General features: G+C 45.7%; 1 protein-coding gene and 1 pseudogene across 2 annotated transcripts in view; one reads left to right on the top strand and one right to left on the bottom strand.

Annotated features, from left to right (window-relative positions):
* The window catches only part of LOC309653589 (putative hydrolase PNKD), a gene marked incomplete at its 5' end in the record, with an annotated part of 40422 nt that extends 22031 nt beyond the window's left edge, over positions 1–18391 (bottom strand). The window contains one exon of the mRNA XM_082478485.1: positions 18192–18391. Coding sequence (XP_082334611.1) covers positions 18192–18391 — 200 coding nt within the window. The remainder of the gene's footprint in view (positions 1–18191) is intronic.
* On the top strand, positions 4599–7265 carry LOC309653585 (nucleoporin p58/p45 pseudogene; annotated as a pseudogene). Its single transcript has one exon. The product of its transcript is annotated as a nucleoporin p58/p45 pseudogene (transcript).
* Positions 18392–18688: the final 297 nt, after the last annotated feature.

Genomic DNA, 18688 nt, shown 5'->3' with positions numbered 1-18688 from the left:
GAGAAGTACATGCTTGTTGTTGTATGCCCCTCAGTTTTGGATTTGCTTGTTATGCGGCATTATTGCAACAATAGCTAACACTGACAGTGGGAAGCAGAAAGATTAGTTATTAGTGGTGCTGAAAGCAAGGTGCTTAGATAACTGATTAGCTATTTGGAAAAGAGCAATTTAGACCCATGCTTCACAGAATACACCAAAATAAATTCCAGGTGAATTAAAGTGCTAAGGACATAAAATTAAAACATAGCAAATTAGAAGAAAATTAAATACATGTCCAATCTCTGGACAGTGGAAGACTTTCTAGGGCTAAAAGCAATATAAGTGTTTTTCTAATTTTCTTTAATAGGCATATGTTACTCTTAAACCCAGACAAAAAGCAACTGAAGACTTAACAAGGGACAGAATTACTCTTCTGGTTCCTTAAAAAAAAATTTAACCTTTATGTTATGAGATAATATGAACAAAAGAAAAAGCCAAAAAAAAAATTTTGTGGAAAATACTTGTCTCAAATTTGTCAAAAAGTTAATCTACTTAATATATAAAGACCTTAAATAAATGAGAGAACACAGACCCCCAATTAATAAAGGGATAAATGGCTAATATATACATGAAAAAATGTTAAACCTCAAAAGAATCAAGGAAATGCAAGCTAAACAATGAGATAAGATTTTCATCTATCAAAATAGCAGAGATTAAAGACAGTAATACAATTCTGAAGGCGTCTAAGAATATGGGAAGATGAGTATTTATACATTACTTCTGGAGGTATCAACTGGCACAGTTTTCTAGAAAGCAATTCCCAACATGCATCAAGGCTTTAAAAATATTCATATCCTTTGACTCAGTAATTCCTTTTTAGCCACCTGCCCAAAAGATCTGCCCCAAATATATCATTTGAAATGTACACAATGGTGACGTTGTAAACAGCCAACAGGTCCGGCAGTAAGGGAAGAGTTAAGGTTCTGCGAACATCTGTGCAGCTTTAAAATGGTGTTTATAGTTAAAACCCAATGTATTGCATGATCCTGGACCAGAAAAAGGACGCTGGGGGACAACTGGTAACATTTGAGTAAAGACGGTAAAGGGATTTTTAGAATTGTATCAATGTTAATTTCCTGGTTTTGATACTAACACTGTAGTTAAAAGTAAGAAGTGAACATTTGGGGAAGCTAGGTGTCAGGTGTATGGGACCTCCTTGTACTTTTTTGCAAGTATTTTGTAAGCCTGAAATGACTTCAGAATAAAAAGTTAAAAAAAAACAAAACAGAATACACACATATAGAACAGTGTTCATATGTCGATAAACATTGTTTTTAAAAAACAATACAGGGGACTTCCCTGGTGGTCCAGTGGTTAAGACTCTGCGCTTCCACTGCAGGGCGCATGGGTTCAATCCCAGGTGTGTGTGAGGGGAGGAGATCCCGCAAGACAGCGAGGCCAATAATTAATTAATTAATTAATTAATTAATGCTTGACATAGTGCCTGGTACAACTAAGCATTCAATAAATTAAAAAAAATACAGGTGTGGCAGGTCCTGTTGGATGATTAATACCCATTCTCCAACTCTCCCTTTTTTCCTTGCTAACCCCTGTTTTGCCTATGAACAGTCATAGCTTCCAAGTGAGCCCCTCCCCAGCCCTGGTGGGTGGATCCTGATTGGTCCAAGCCAACTGGCGCTCTCATTGCCCTGCCAAATGATTGGTTAGACCGAGGAATATGACGCAATTCTTGACATCAGATAATAATAGCAAATATTTTTAGAGCACAAATCATGTGCCAAGCATTGTTCTAAGTGCTTTACACAGATTGTCAGTTCTCATGACAACCTTATGAATCAAACACGGGTATAATTCCCATTGGCAAAGAACACCAAGGCACCAAGAGATCAAGTCAGTTGCTCCAGGTCACACGGTGATTTGCTCCAGGTTGAGATGGGGAGGGAAATAGGTTGGAGGCCTTCTAAATAGGCCTTTCCTAGTTGTCTAAACGGGATATAGGGACTTCCCTGGTGGCGCAGTGGTTAAGAATCTGCCAGCCAATGCAGGAGACACGGGTTCAAGCCCTGGTCCGGGAAGATCCCACATGCCGCGGAACAACTAAGCCCATGTGCCACAACTACTGAGCCCGTGCACCACAACTACTGAAGCCCGCATGCCACAACTACTGAGTCTGCGTGGCTAGAGCCCTTGCTCTGCAACAAGAGAAGCCACCGCAATGAGAAGCCCGCACACCACAACGAAGAGTAGTCCCCGCTCACCGCAACTAGAGAAAAGCCCGCGCACAGCAACGAAGACCCAACGCAGCCAAAAATAAATAAATAAATAAATTTATTTTTTAAAAAAACAAACAAAAAAACGGGATATACAGGGCTATGCTCTTTTCGTGCTCCAGGGTGCTGTCATTTGCCTGTGATGCCTGGAACTATGGCAGGCATTTTAGGACTGTGAGTAAGCAGCCTAAGAGGCTATTCCAACAGCTGAAGATGGCAGAGCAAAAGTGGGGATGGAACTAGTGTCCTTGAAGACATAACTGAGCCCCTAACTTAACCAGTCTGGATTGGCCCCTGGACTTCTTGTTATGTGAGAGAAAAATTGTCCTTATTGTTCAAGCCACTTTTAGTTGGGTTTTTTGATACTTGCAGCGAAAAGCACCCAAACTAGTACTGTGGGTAAATTTTACATTTTAATCTAAAGTGGGAGGAAAAGCAGTATAAATTTTGTGTAATTGATATGACTGCTATAAGCAAAAATGCATAAAAATATCTAAAATGCTATCAGTGATGATCTTCAATTGATGGGTTCATGTGGTATCACTTGTTTTATTTTTTTTATACTTTAAAAATATGTTCTGGGGACTTCCCTGGTGGCGCAGTGGTTAAGAATCCACCTGCTAAAAAAAAAAAAAAGAATCCACCTGCCAATGCAGGGGACACGGGTTCAATCCCTGGTCTGGGAAGATCCCACCTGCCGCAGAGCAACTAAGCCCGTGCACCACAACTGCTGAGCCCACGTGCGGCAACTACTGAAGCCCCTGTGCTCTAGGGACTGCATGTCGCAACTACTGAGCCCGCGTGCTGCAACTACTGACGCCCGCACGCCTAGAGCCCGTGCTCCGCAACAAGAGAAGCCACTGCAATGAGAAGCCCGCGTGCCGCAATGAAGAGCAGCCCCCACTTGCCGCAACTAGAGAAAGCCCACGTGCAGCAACGAAGACCCAACTCAGCCAAAAATAAATAAAACTTAAAAAAAAACCACATTTGTATAAAAAGATATTTTCTGACCGTCTATGATGAGAAGGTAATACTATTTTAATTTTAAAAGTATTATTTTATTAAAACAAAGAAAGTGTCCTCCTTGCTGCCTCTACTTTCACTTCCCATCTATTCTCAGGCCACCCCACTGAGCCTCTGCCCTCACCATTCCATCCGAATTTGGCTCTGACCCCTTGAACCTCAAACGCATTTGTCAATGTTCAGTCCTTGTCACTTAACCTCCGGGCAGAGCCTTCTTTCTTCTTCGCCTTCCCTGTGACAGTGTCTTCTGGTTCTCTTCTCGCATCCCTAGATGCTTCCCCCTCTGCTGCTGTCCCTCACATTCACTGCTTCCCCTGACTTCAGCAATCACTTGATATCACTCATTACTCCCAAAGAGAAATGTCCACCCCAGCTTCCCCCTGGAGTTCCAAACCTAAATGCCCATCCTCTTTCTGGTCATCTCCAAGGGTGGTGGGGCAGGTGTAGGGGGTGAGGGGCTTAGACTCTTCTCTGCAAAAAGGACTGATAGTTTGCACCGAGCTATTTACTAAGGATTAACCACAATTACCCAAGTAAAGGACATAGTGCCAAGTTCATCACGGGTACTTACTAAATGTTCACTGATGTTATTGTACCATGTATCATTCTTGCAACATCAAGGTCTGGTCCTCGTGAGTGCTCAGCCATCACCCAAATTTGGGCACTTGAGTCCCAACACGTGGTCCATCGTGGGCACCTCCAGCCCCTGTCCACCTTACTTAGGTTATCAGACAAAGGCTTTGGAAGCCCAGCTCTGAATTGGGTCTGCCCCCTGCTCAAAGCCAGTATCTGCAGCATTAAATTCACATGGCTTGGTTTAGCAATATGGTCTCAACCCAGTTTTCTAGTGTTTTGTGCTCCCACCTCTCCCTTCCATGTCCCCAGCTTTCAGTCAGCCTGCAGTGGTCACTGTCCTGTGCTTTTGCCCCCTTACACCTGCCTTACCACACCTGGAGAAGTCTTTTAAGGCTCACTTCTCAAGATGCCTTCCACCCCAGCACACATGATCTAAGACACTCCAGGAGTAACTGTAACTAATTAAGGCCCAGGTTCTCAGTCTGGGGAATTTTGCAGGCTCTCCCAGGGGGAGGAAGGAAGGAGGGTAAAGTTCAGGACCAGGGAGACTGATATGCCCCTACCTTTAAGTAACAGTTCCTTTAAAGCTAAAAGTAAATGCAACGTCCTCTTTGAAGCCCCTCTGATCACCACAACTCTTTGCAATGCCTGGTCACTAATCTACCTCCAGACTCTGGAAAAATGCCTGCCACCTAGTAGTCAAAAAGAAATGAATGGGGAGGTGCGTGCGGGTGGCCGCTGGTTACCTGCGTTGCGCCATCTCCACATCCTCGGGCCGGTCTTCGCGGCCGCTGGGCTCCGCGTTCGCGCAAGGTCGCGGCTGGGCGGGAGCGATGCTGCCCGGCCCGCTTGGGCCTTGAGGCGGGAGCGGCGAACCGACCCATTAGCTTGCCGACCGCGCCGAGCCCGCAGCCATGTCCGGGGGGTTCTCCTTCGGGAGCAGCACGCTGGGCTCCTCCACCGTGGCCGCCAGCGGGAGCGGCAGGGGCGGCGGTTTCTCCTTCGGGACCGCGGCGTCTAGCCCTTCTGTGGGGCTCAGCTTTGGGACTCTGGGGAGCACGGCGACTCCAGTGACAACATCTGCTCCTTCTGGTGGTTTTGGAACCGGGCTCTTTGGATCTAAACCTGCCACTGGGTTCACTCTAGGAGGAACGAACACAGGCCCGCCGGCCACCACGTCTGCGTCCACGGCAGGCTTCAGCTTAGGCTTCAGCAAACCCGCGGCGTCCGCCACACCGTTTGTGCTGCCCATCACGTCTGCCTCGGCTGGCGGTCTCACGCTCTCGTCTGCTCTGACGTCGACTCCTGCAGGACTTGGACAGAATGCTTTAGGTCTGTCTCTGGGAACTGCAGCAGCTACTTCATCTGCAGGCAACGAAGGCCTTGGAGGGTTAGAGTTTAGCAGCTCATCGGATAAAAAGAGTGATAAAACAGGAACAAGACCAGAAGATAGTAAAGCACTGAAGGACGAGACTCTGCCTGCCGTCATCTGCCAGGACGTGGACAGCCTGCAGAAATTTGTGAAGGAACAAAAACAAGTTCAAGAAGAAATTAGTAGAATGTCTTCAAAAGCGATGCTTAAAGTGCAGGAAGATATTAAAGCTCTGAAGCAGCTTCTGTCGCTGGCTGCCAGTGGGCTGCAGAGGAACACTCTCAGTATTGACAAACTGAAAATAGAAACTGCTCAGGAGTTAAAAAATGCTGAAATAGCTTTAAGAACCCAGAAAACACCACCTGGACTCCAACATGAAAATACAGCTCCTGCTGACTACTTCAGAATCCTGGTTCAGCAGTTTGAGGTGCAGCTCCAGCAGTACAGACAACAGATTGAAGAACTGGAAAACCATCTTGCCACCCAAGCGAACAATTCACATATCACCCCTCAAGATTTGTCAATGGCTATGCAGAAAATTTATCAAACATTTGTAGCTTTAGCTGCACAACTTCAAGTCTATTCATGAAAATGTGAAGGTGCTCAAAGAACAGTACCTTGGCTACAGGAAAATGTTCTTGGGAGACGCTGTGGATGTGTTTGAAGCCAGGCGAGCAGAAGCCAAGAAGTGGCAGAATGCGCCCAGAGTCACTACTGGACCCACCCCTTTCAGCAACATGCCAAACGCAGCAGCCGTTGCCATGGCTGCAACACTTACACAGCAGCAACAGCCTGCTACAGGGCCACAGCCATCTCTGGGAGTTAGTTTTGGAGCGCCATTCGGCTCAGGTATTGGCACTGGCTTGCAGTCAAGTGGCCTAGGTTCTTCAAACCTTGGAGGCTTTGGAGCTAGCTCTGGTTTTGGATGCAGCACCACAGGGGCCTCCACATTTGGATTTGGAACAACAAATAAACCCTCAGGAAGTCTTAGTGCAGGCTTTGGCAGCTCAAGTACATCTGGGTTTAACTTCAGCAACCCTGGCATCACGGCATCAGCTGGTTTGACATTTGGGGTGTCCAATCCTGCCTCTGCAGGTTTTGGAACAGGAGGACAACTCCTTCAGTTGAAGAAACCTCCAGCTGGAAACAAAAGAGGAAAAAGATAAACATATGGGTTGATGTGTTGAGAGAATCCGTAGCAGCATCGTTCATTCTCTGAGTCTATTTTTCTAAAGTTGATGCAGTAACTAAATTGCATCCCAGGAGATTTACGAAGTTTTGATAGTTTTTCCTTACTTCTGAAATTTGAACTCTGTTCTTGTTTGCCATGCTAAACAACTTTTCTCTTGTGTATTTGAAACCTAGTTGTGTATTTTTCATTATTTTGATTCTCAGTGTAAGAAATATTACATCGCTGATTGGTAAATCCTACTACTATTTAACCTAGTGTTTTAGCAATGTTTTTGTTGATAAGGTTTACATTACGTGAATACATGCACATTTGTTTCTTATATAGGTGGTATGAACTCTAGGGCCTGTACCAGAATCACTTTGTTCCTTGATAAAAGGCCTTTTGAACTACACTGCAGGGCATCTTGTGAATATGTATGTAAAATATATACAGGATAATACACACAACTGTGTGTGCATATAGAATATATATTTACAGACCTACAACTTTTGCCTCAGACTGTTCCCCTTTTCTAAGGGTATTCCATTTTTCACCTTTTATGCTTCAAATCCTCAGTGCTTGTAGAACAAGGAGCTAAAGGTACCAAGTCATTGTAGGTATTTGCTTAAAGACTTAGTGAAATGGTTACTGGTGTAAATATTGACCAACTCAACTTCATTGCCCCCAGTCTTGCCCGTTTTTGTTGCCATGTTAATCTTAGCAGCTACTCCAGATGAGGGCTGCTGAGACTCATCAAACCGATTTCAACGACTTTATTATCCTATGTATCCTCATATCTGAGATGAACCTTCAAGAGCATATTTGAACTCCAGACTGGTGTTCTGGGGGCAAAGAGCTAGCTATTAAGCCAAATTGATTCTATGCAGGTGAAGGATGACTATTATTTCAGTGGAAACTTTTCTCGCTGTTCCAATAGAGAGTTCTTTCTTACAGGGCTATTGATGTTGACACCAAATGGAGTCGCTTATCAGCCTCTTCTATGTCTTAAGTAAGTGCTTAATTTGGAATAAAGCAACAGTATATTTTAAGAAAAAAAGTATTCTTTGTAGCAACAGTAAACTATCCCCCGTTTTAACAGTGAACAGAGAGCTCCAGGTAATAAGATATATAGACATGTCAGGTTGCATCTGTGTGTCATTTGTGTTAGTATTAGTGACAGAGAGTGGGTGAAAAAGAGAGCCCTTGGAAAGAGAACTGCCTTAGCCATGATTTCAGACAGAAACCGTTAGGTAGACCTATTTTATCTTTCAAGTGCAGTTTTCAGATGGGATGTGAACGTGGAATTTCATTGAAAATAGTTTAATTTTTTTATATAGAAGGTTTTGTACATAATGTGCATCAAGTGAATATTTTCAGAATCATTTTCACCAAGGCACCTTTTTTTCTAAAATAGGTATTACATACACACACACACACACACACACACACACACACACACACATATATTTTAGTATAACGTTAGTTGGGTTTGATTATAAAAGTGTTGTCAAATCTGTTTTATTTATATGCATATAGTGATGATTGGCTTTTGGAATTGAAATTTTTGCGCCTTGATGCATTAAAATAAGGAAAATGCTTTGTTTCTGAGCATGAAAGTTGTTTTTATTTTTGCATACTTCCCTAATACTGCGGTCCCCAGATCCAGGTTTTGGGGAAGGGTAGGAAAACATGTGGTTTTGTGTTTTGAATTACTGTCAGAATTAAATACACAATTACAACAAACTTTTTTTAAAAAGGACATTGCATTGTGCTGCAAAAATCTGGATATTTACATTTCTTGTGTTTTTTTCTTTATATATTTTACATTTTAATATGTTGACCATTGGGAATTTGTAACAGATCAATTTGTGACAGGAGTTTAAATGTGTCGTCACTGTGTCCATTGTCTCCACTTTGTCCAGAGTCTGTCATTATGTAAACAATAAAATTTACTGTGTCAGTTGCTTTGAATCTTAAAAAAAAAAAAGAAATGAATGGTTTGAAATGTTACCCTCACTACTTTCCACTTTGAATTAGGAGGAGTTGAGCTGGGGGAGCCACTGTGGCCTCCGAGCAGGCAGAAACGGTGCCCTGTGCTTCCTGGTGTGCCCGTCACCCCAGCACCTAGCGCCGACCCATTACAGAGGCATAAGTGTTTGCTCGGTGCGGGGCAAGGAAGAAGAACGGAACTAGCGTGTATGATTGTCTGTTACGCCCTAGGCATGCACCAAGCCCTCGCATGTGTTATTTCATCGTCCTAAGATAATGGTGTCCTTACATTACTATGAACACACTGGCTCAGAGAGGCTGTGACTACCCCACACAGAGCTAGTAAATGACAGAGCCAGGTCCAGTCCTGGTTTTATCTGACCCGAGTCCAGGCTCTTTCCACTGAAACTGTTTTGCCAGCTGGGGTAGGGAGTGGAGTAGGGAGTGGGGTAGGAAGTGGTTCGGTCAGAGTGGTAACCAGAGGAGAACTTTATGGAAGGACTACTCTACAGGTGATGGGCAGGGGATAGGAAACACAAGGGACAGAGCAGTTCTCCAGGGCTAGGGACAGTGGGACTGTGTCACCACCTCTAGGTCCTGACAGGTGCGGGGAGTGAGCAGTTATGGAACTTGGAGGGACAGAGTTTCGAGGACAGGGCCACCTGACTGCAGTTGTGACCTCTGACCTCTGGTTGTGGGATGACCCTTTGGGCGGGAGAAGAACAAATACCCCAGCCCCACTGGCTCCTGGCCGACCCTCTCCTGTGGGGCTCTCCATTGGCCAAACCCAGCTGAAGCTGGAGGACAAAGGGCCCCCTGCTGTGTCCACCCAGGCCAGCCCTGAGCACAGTGGAGAAGGGTGGAGATGGGTTTGGGGACAAATGGAAGGTAGGCAGCCAAATGAGGCCAAAGAAGATATGTGGGTTTGGGGGCGTATTGACCCTTCAGAGGTGAAGGCCGGATACCACTTTTCACCCACTCACTGAGACAGCTCCTAACCGGCCTCCCTGCTCCCATGCTCCACCCCTCAACCCATTCTCCACTCAGAACCAGAGGGTTTTCTTAAAATACAGCCCAAATCATGTCCCTCCCCTATTCAAAACGATTCAATGGCTTCCCTATAAGGTAAAACTCCAAATCCTTAACAAGACCCAGGAGGTCCTGCAGATCTGGCCCTGCCCACCTCCCCCGTCTCCTCTTAGGCCATGCCCAGTGCTCACCACTCTCCAGGCACACGAGTCTCCTGGAAAGTTCTGGAACACCCCAAGCTCTTTCAGCTTTCGAGTAGCCTCCACCGCCTTCACATAGCTTGTTCACTCAGGGAATAATAACAGCATGCCTGTCACTGCACACACACACACACACACACACACACACACACACACACACACACCATACACCTATACCCACACACTATATACACATATACCCCTACACACACACCATTCATACATATACCCACATATCACATACACACGTATACCATAAACACACCCATATGATACATGTACATATATACACATATACACACATTCACATACATACCACCCATGTACACTCCCAAACACACACATACATACCATACACACATCCATATCATACACACTCATACATACACACACCATACACACACACTATACACAATTACACACAGTATATGCACACATACCACACACACACCATATATACACCCATACCACACACACACACACACACACACACAGCCTGTGTGACTCAGGCTGCTCTTCGATGCCAGCTTCTCAGAGCAGCTGCCTTGGCCTCTCCAATCTAAGCGGGGTCCCCGGGTGCTGTTCTCTTGGGTGCTGAGTCCATTGTCCTTCAGTGCAGGTATTATTGTTTGTAACAATACATTTACTTGTGAGGTTAGTGACTAATGTCTATCTTCCCGACTGGTCTGCAAGCTCCAGGCGGGCAGGGGCTGTGCTTATTTCATCCACTCCTGTCTCCCTGTTGTTTAGCACAGCACCTGACACATAGTCTGCCCCTCAGAAATACCTGCTAAATTAGTATTAAAGGGTTGGGTTGAGTCCTGGCTCTGCCATTCCTAACTGTGAGCCCATCAGATGACATTTCACTGTTCTGAGCTCAGTTTCTTCTTAAATTAACTTTTTATTATGGAGAATGTAAAACATGTGAAGAAAGAGGAGAAAAGAGAAGGAGCTCTCATGTCCCCATTTTCTAGCTTCAACACTGGTCAACTTGTGGCTTTGGTTGCATTATCTGTAGACAAGGGAGATTAAAGTGATTTTAAGACTTTTTTGACCGTGACTCACAGTTAAGAAAGACATTTTTTTTTTTTACATGGAGACCCATACACAATACATATATAAATAAAACTGAAACAAAGTTACACAGAACAATAGCAATGCTTATATTCTCATTTTTTTCTAGTCTTTTTTTGAATGTAGGTATCACCCACTTAATTGATGTTACTAATGGGTCATGACCAGCAGCATGAAAAACGCTGCGCTGAATGATCTTCCACCTAGAAAATTGTTAAGGGTCCCCCTTTCCTTGCCAAGGGATGATAGCCAGATCCTGCCCCCTAGTGGTCATGTTTGGAAACTGATCGTGTCTTCCTAGAGGTCAATTGTTGACTGGGGAATAAATTCTTTCCAGGAAAAAGTACTGAGTGCAGGCCCTAGGCCATGCATCTGAGGTGGTGGGCTCTGAGGTGAATTACAGCATAGACCCTGACCCCAAGAGTCTTCTCCCAACTGATGACCACAGTGTAATTGCTCTAGGTCTGTGCTGTCCAATATGGTAGCCACTAGGCACTGAATACTTAAAATATGGCTAGTGCAACTGAGAAATCTAATATTAATTTTAATTCATTTAAATTTAAATATAAAAATCGATACTTGTTCCAGTTACTGGAAAACACTCAAATATGTTTGGAACAAACTTTGTATGTCAATTCACTTTTTCAACTCTACATTTTATAAAATCTAGATAAAGATTCAATCTTTCTGATGAAAATTGAACATCCAAATTGAGATGTGCTGTAAGTGTACTCTACATACTGGATTTCAAAGACTTGGCATGAAAAAAATCTCATTAATAATTTTTTATACTGATTAAATGTTGAAATAACATTTTTAGATATGTTGGGTTAAATAAATATATTACTAAAATTAAATTCACCTGTTTCTTTTTACTTTTTAAGTGTGGCTACTGGAAATTTTTAAATTACTCATGTGGCTCACACCATATTTCTGTTGGACAGCACTCACAAAGCTGGAGTTCCTTTTGATATCCCTCCCTCCATCCCCTCCTGTGCATCTTGCATCCTTGATGGAGAAGGAGGAAGCCGCGAGAATCCTCATTCAGACTGGGCTATGGATGGGGGTAGGGATTAGGAGTTCAATGTTGGACCTATTAAGGTTGAGATGCCCATGACCTCACCACTCAGAGAGTGGTCCCCACACCAGCAGCCCAGCATCACCTGGAACACATTAGAAATGCAGACTCTCAGGCCCCACCCACCCTACTGCAGCAGAATCTGCGTTTAACAAGATCCCCACGTGATCTGTTTGCACATAAATTTTGAGAAGCGGTCAGCTATTAGATAGCCAAGTGGAGATACAGGTGGCAGTTCTTTTCTTTGCTCAGTGACATAGGAAGCAAGGTCAAGGCTGAGAGTGAGGCTGTGGAGCAGGTGCTGGAGTTTTGAAGAGACTGGAGAAAGTGTGGATGGGAAGGTTAACATGAATGGAGGAGAGGAACCTAAGTCTTCTGAACTCAGAGTGAGATCAGTCAGTGCCTTGCGTGTTTTTCTCCTCCTTTTCAGCATGTGGGTGCAGAGCTGCAGTTTTGCCTGCTGAGTACCACAAGGCAGAGAGGGGTAACGGAATGGAGTGATTCTAATGATGGATCTGAGCTGGTTAAGGAGGGACTCGAGGCTGGGAGACACAGGGAAGACAGTTCACAGATGGGCAGTCCCAATGTGGGCACGGAGTTGTTGGCGGCAGGGTCCTTGAGCTGGAAAGAGAGATGGTGGTCAGAGCGTGGGGCGCTTGAAATTGAGATCATAGCGGATGCAGTTAATGGTAATGAGAGGTTCCAGGGCAGCTATTATCTTGGGCTGGAAATAAGAGGAAATGGCTGTTGGGTTTTTTTCGACAGGGGAGTTGTTTAGACAAATGCAAGTGAAATATGAGGAAGGGTTTCTCAATCTGACCAGGAGGGGGGCTGCAAAAGCTGAGAACCCCCCCACAGGTGGGGATGACTCAGAAGGCCGAGGTCCACGGTGGGCGGCCATGGGCAGGGTGTGAGAGGACACAGCTGGAAGGAACCTGGGCCTCTTGAGCTACCGCAAATTCCTCCATCTACGTCCTGTTTAGTCTTCCAAACGAAATCATATAGCTGGCCAAACTGAGGTTGTGTTAATCACTGAGTCACTGGGTTTCTATCTCACAAACAACAATAGCAATTGAGTTTCTGCTAGGTCCCAAGCACTTTAAAACTGCTATGTTAAATCCTTACCGTCCTATATTATCACCTCCTTTTATATGGATAAGGATACCAAGGCTCAGAGAAGTAATATGACCAATGTCACAAAACCACTATTAAGCAATTTAAACAGAACCCAGGTCTGTCTAGCACCAAAGCTGGCTGATAATTACTTTCTCCTTCGGGGATTCATTTCCACATTCCCTGAAGATTCTGATTCAGAGGTCTAGAAAGAGGACTCTCCAAGCAAATCTATATATTTTCACAAGCCCCTCGGGTGATTCTGATGGTCAGGGAAGATTGGAAAGCATTGTACCCTGCACCCTGCCTGGCCATCGCGGTGTGGTGAATGTCAGGCTGGTTCTGTAGTCCAGCCTTCCTCCTGGGAAGGAGACGTTCTTATCTAACCTGATTCCAGCTCTGTCTAGTCTGGTAGAGTCACTAACAACATCACTGTGTGCCATTTTCAATGCCTTTCACATAGATGATTTCATTTGAGGCATTGAAAGTCGTAGGAGATAGGAAAGAGCAGTACAATTAGACCCATTAAACCCATTAGAGATGAAGAGGTGGGCCCAGGCCTCACAGCCACTCCTGGCAAAGCTGGGACATGCTCTTGCTCCTGGGACATTGAAGCCACCATTCTTCCCACTCCCTATTTCTTTATGAAAGTGCTAACTAATGTTTATGGATATTAAGGCTAATTTTTAGGGGAAAGAACTCTAATGTCCTTCCCCCTACTCTAATATCTGTCATTCCTGCCTGAGAGCCTTGCCCTGATGCCAATTTAGAGCATTAGAATTCCTTAAATTCCATGGATGATGGGGATGGGCTGTGCTGAGGCCTAGAGATAAATGAGACTTTGTCCTTGCCTTCCAAAAGGAGAAAGAGGCATATTTACTCCAGGCCAGGTTAAATGCCTCAATTCAGTAATACAAAGCCTTCTGAAAAAGGGCAGCTTCTTTGAGAAAGTTAGTGAGAAATGAAAAGACCTCTCTTGGGTGGAGTAACACATAAGCTCTAAGTAACAGGGCATATGGCAGGAGGAATGTGTGGAACCAGTTAGTGGAGCCCTGGGGTCGGGCAGCAGAGAAGTTTCTCTGGATCCTCTGAAACCAAGTCCCCCTAAAACTGAGTTCCCTTACTGACTTTATGATTAACCTCTCTATCCAAAACTTCATTCCCTTTCTTGTCCCCTCTGATTTCAATTCTATGCTAACTGAACACTAATCGAGTCAGATGACTAAAATTGCTGTTGTCGGTAACATCGTTAATATACTAAAATTGTTATTATGGATATCATCATTAACATACAAACTCAGGTTGTTTCTTCTGGGCATGATGAGCTAATGGACCCTGGAGTCATGGATCACCTGGGCAGAGAATTGTAAACAAGAGACATCGCGACTCCCAAAACTATGATTAAGAAATGTCACAGAAATGTCATAAAATGATGATTAATCCCAGTCTCTTTGTGCTTCCCCTTTAAAAAGCCCCCTAACTCAAAGACCAAGTTGGAGTGGATTTGAGGCTTGCCTCCCACTCCACTCCCTTGCTTGGCGCCCTGTAATCAACCCTTACTTTGCTGCAAACTCCAGCTGTCAGTGTTTGGCTTTCCGTGCCGTGGGCAGGCGAGCCCTTTGCTCGGTTTTACCCCCACTCCAGTCAAGTTTTCCCACCCACTCCCTGGGGTCCATCTGGGCTCCAGGGAACCACTCCACCCCCTGTCATCAATCACTAAACTTAGGCTACTCCATCCCTAAAATAAACATCAGCCTGATGCCTTTCATCCCCCAACCTTCCTGCGGCCACTGACTTGACTCTCCTCCCAGAGCAGGGTCACCAGAAAAATACATGACACCCACTTAAATCTGAACTTCAGATAAGAAACAAATAAATAGTGTAAGTATTTCCCAACATTGTATGGGGCAATGGGACATACTTATGCTAAAAGTGATTTGTTGTTTGTCTGAAGTTCAATTTAACTGATCGTCCTGCATCTTTCTTTGCTGAAGCTGGCAACTTTACCCCAGGGGTACCACCAAGCTTCCCCCGTCCTCCCAACCTCCCTCTAGATGGCTGTTGACAGTCTCTTGGCTCCCTGTTGCCCTAGGGTAAAATTTCAATTCCTGGACCCCTGCTTCCTTGCCCAGCCCTATTTCTTACCACTCTCGCCCCACTCCACCCGCCCCATCCAAGATTGCTGGGACAAGGGGCCCTAAGCTCCTTGCTTCAGATGCTGTTCTGTCTGCCTGGAGAACCTGCTTCCCTGCCCCTGCACGAGCTAGGCTGATTCTTAAACATCCACCAACATGGAATCAGGTGTTACTGCCTCTCCAGAGTCTTTCTTTCTTTTTTTTTTTTTTCCCCAGCCGCCATGTGGTGCGGCTTGTGGGATCCTAGTTCCCCGACCAGGGATCGATCTGGGTCCCCTGCAGTGGAAGCCTGGAGTCCTAACCACTGGACTGCCAGGGAATTCCCCCTCAAGAGTCTTTCTTGAAACATCCCTCACTCCCACACCATGCTCCTTTTTCTGGGATCCCACAGAACCAAGTGAACACTCCTCTATCCCAGCACTGGTAAAATTGACAAAATTGTAATTATCTGGTCTTTTACTCTCTCCCTTAGATTGTGAGTTTCTTGAGGTCAAGGGCTGTGTCCTTCAGTTTTGTCATCTTTAGAACCGGAAATTCCTGTCTGCTTGGCAGACAGTAGGGCCTTAATTAATAATCTGCTAAGGATTCTGCAGATAAGGCCCTATCCCTTTTATCCAGGCATACAATGGGGTCCAGAGAAGGAGACATCACTATTGACTACCTATTGTGAATGGTCACCCTGGGCCTGGGGCTTCTGATGTTCTTTTAGGATTATCATTGTCAAGAAAAAAACATTGCTTGCCATTCCAGTTCTACAGGATCAAGCCATTGGTCACTGCAGTCACCCACCAACAGTGCACCCTGAGGGGAATTCCGGGTGGGGGAAAAAAAAAAACAACAGGAGGCATTCTGTGCTTTGGATATCAGTGTCCTTAGATAGTTAAGATGCATATCTAAGAAAAAATTTTAATGACCCCAGATTCTTGCATCTTCCCATACATAGAACACTAAAATCATCAACTTGAGATATCTGTTCTTTGTGATCAGCAGTAACCTTTTTATGCTTGAATACATGTTTTTCCCAGCAAAAAAGATCCTGTATATTCCGGCTCCTCCTTAATCTCTTTGGAGCAGTTTCTCAGAGCTATCTGAGAGGCTATGGTCCTTAGTAAGGTCCCCGAATAAAACTTAACTCACAAGTTTTACGTTGTGTGTTTTTCTTTCAGTCAACACAATCTTGATTCCATGATCAGAAAATGGGCTCAGGAGAAAGAACATGGAGCAAGGCTTGTGTTGGGCTTGTCTGTGTGCATCCCCACGGCCCACTTTCCCAGGGGGTGGATGTGATTGCTGGCTGGAAAATGAATCCGCTTGAAATCATTGTAGCAGTTCTAGAAAGTGGAGCGTACTTTCTGGAGAAGGGGCCCAAGTGCAGGCAGCATGAAGGGATGTCAGGAGACGCGGCCAGATGCGGCAGGGCTTTGCAGTTCATGAGGGCTCTGTCCTGTGATCCAGGGGTAAACTGATATTGAGCAGAACTGTACTTGCCCCGGTGCGTTCTTGCTCCCTTTGGGAGGGGACTTCCTAAAGTGAGGTCTTTGACCCCAAACCGAACTTACACTGAAGGGTTGGGGTGGCTGGGGGAGTTAGCCCACCATAATGTCCACCAGTGCCCCTGAGTAACTCCTACTTAAGTTATATACAAACAAACATACACAGTGTGTGTGGAGGGGGCAATTTAAACAACACCTCTATTTTAATTGGTCTCAATACAATCCAAGTGGTAACCTTGCTTACTATGCTTTCTAGTAGTAAACACACTGCTTTCACTTATGTTTAGTATGCAAATGAGCTTCCAGATGAGTCCACAGGTTCCTCCTTCCTAAGCCTTGCTCTGTGAAAGAGCAGGACTGGCCGCTGGAGATAATAATGTAAAGAAAAGTGCTTAGTGATGGGTTTGGAATCCCGAGGTTGTCCAACCGCATTCATTTCAAGCTGTGTTTTGTCAAGTCACACCCCTCCCCATTCAAAAAGGAAAAGTGTCAACAGGCTGTGAACAACATTCAGTGCAGTGCAGATCTGCAGCTACTAGCACGAGATAAGCACCTTAAACAAAGCCGTTCATCTACCGGTAGCCTTGGCGTAATGGAAAAAAACCATGGACTTTGGAACTACGTAAACTCCGGCAACGTTTCAAAACTTCCCAGAACCTATTTCCTTGCCTGTAAAATGGAATGACTAGTACATTCTACCGTTAGTGGCTGTGAGGGTTGAGACTACAGGTGCAAAGCCCCCGACACAATGTTGTGCACTGATTGTAGTGATCTACACCCCAGGATTTCTGACTCTAAAACACCTGCTTTCCTGGTTGAAGTAACTTCAGGCAGGCAATGTCTTAGTTCCCAGGGGCAGAGGTTCTAAGTTCCATCTATCTCTGCATTTGGACGTTTGAAGTTTAAAACTTGAAAAGTACATTTGGCTTCAAAGCATAGACTTGTCAAGGATGTTCATCACTGATTTATGTTTCATAATGAGAAAAATGGGAAACAATTTCAATGTCCTTAAAAGTAGGAAACCGATTTAATAAATCAGCAATAGCTGTGTGATAGAATACTTTGTGGCTTTAAAATTATGCTTTTGAAGAATATTTAGTGACAAGAAAAATGTTCATGCAAAAATGTGAAGTAAAAAAAAAAGCGACAAGCAAAGCATCGTATAAAACAAGTCAAATACGTAGATATATATAGGCAAAGAAGCATCAAAAGCAAGCGCTTGCCGCTGGGAGTCGGGAGGAGTGGGAAGAAGTGATCTTTTCCTGTAGTTTTGAGTTTCCAACAATGATCACGTAATGCCTTAAAATCCAAAGACACTAGGAAGTCCTCAGGGACTTGGGAGGAGCGCGAACAGGGCAGACGCGGGCGGGACCGGGGCGGATGCGGGCGGGACCGGGGCGGACCCCAGCGCCCGGCTGGGGCCTGCGCGACGGGGCGGGGCGTGGAACACCAGTCCAGTCCAGGCCGGCGAGGGGGTACTCAACTTGCGACACCGGGAGGCCGGGGACGCACCGTCGGGAGCGGCAGGCAAGCCAGGGGCCCGGGGCCGGCGGGAGTGGGGGGCCGCGGGCCGGCGGGGACCCGGCCAGGGCTGGGGCGGCGCTGGGATGGGGTCGCAAACTTTCTTGGAGTGCGCAGCGGGCCAGAATGGGGCTCTGTCTCCCTCACCTTTGGCGTTTCTCTTTCCCTGTGCGCCCCGGGCGGGCGAGTGGCGCCTGTTTAGCCTTGGGAGCCGAGCCGCGGGTTGTGGGCACAATCGGGCCAGAGTCTGAGGGTGTCCTGTCCCCCGCTTCCTGGCGCGTATCTGTCGCTGGGCGTGTCCACAGTGCCAGCCCCAGGGTGGCCAGCTGTGAGTGGGATAAAGGCTGTCACGGCCTTAAGCTGGTGGGAGGGGGAGGGGAGGCGGCCCAGGGCCTGGCCTGGCCTCGGCTTGGCTCTGCACGCCCTGGTGGCAGCTTTGGTGTAGACAGGTGACTGAGTATTTGAGTGAGTTGGGGACCGGGTGGAAGCCATGAGCAGCCCCCATTCTTCGCGTGGGGAACCTGCCACCTCTGTCACCACGACTTTGCCTCAGTCCACCCCCTTCTAGCCACTGCCCTCAGACTGGATTCAGAAAGCTACCTGGAAGTATCAATACTATCCTCCACATGGCCTCTTCGGGTCGG

Source organism: Balaenoptera physalus (assembly GCF_965194825.1).
Source record: "Balaenoptera physalus genome assembly, contig: HAP1_SCAFFOLD_624, whole genome shotgun sequence".
Taxonomy (NCBI): Eukaryota; Metazoa; Chordata; class Mammalia; order Artiodactyla; family Balaenopteridae; genus Balaenoptera; species Balaenoptera physalus.
This window is presented reverse-complemented; position numbering and strand designations above follow the sequence as displayed.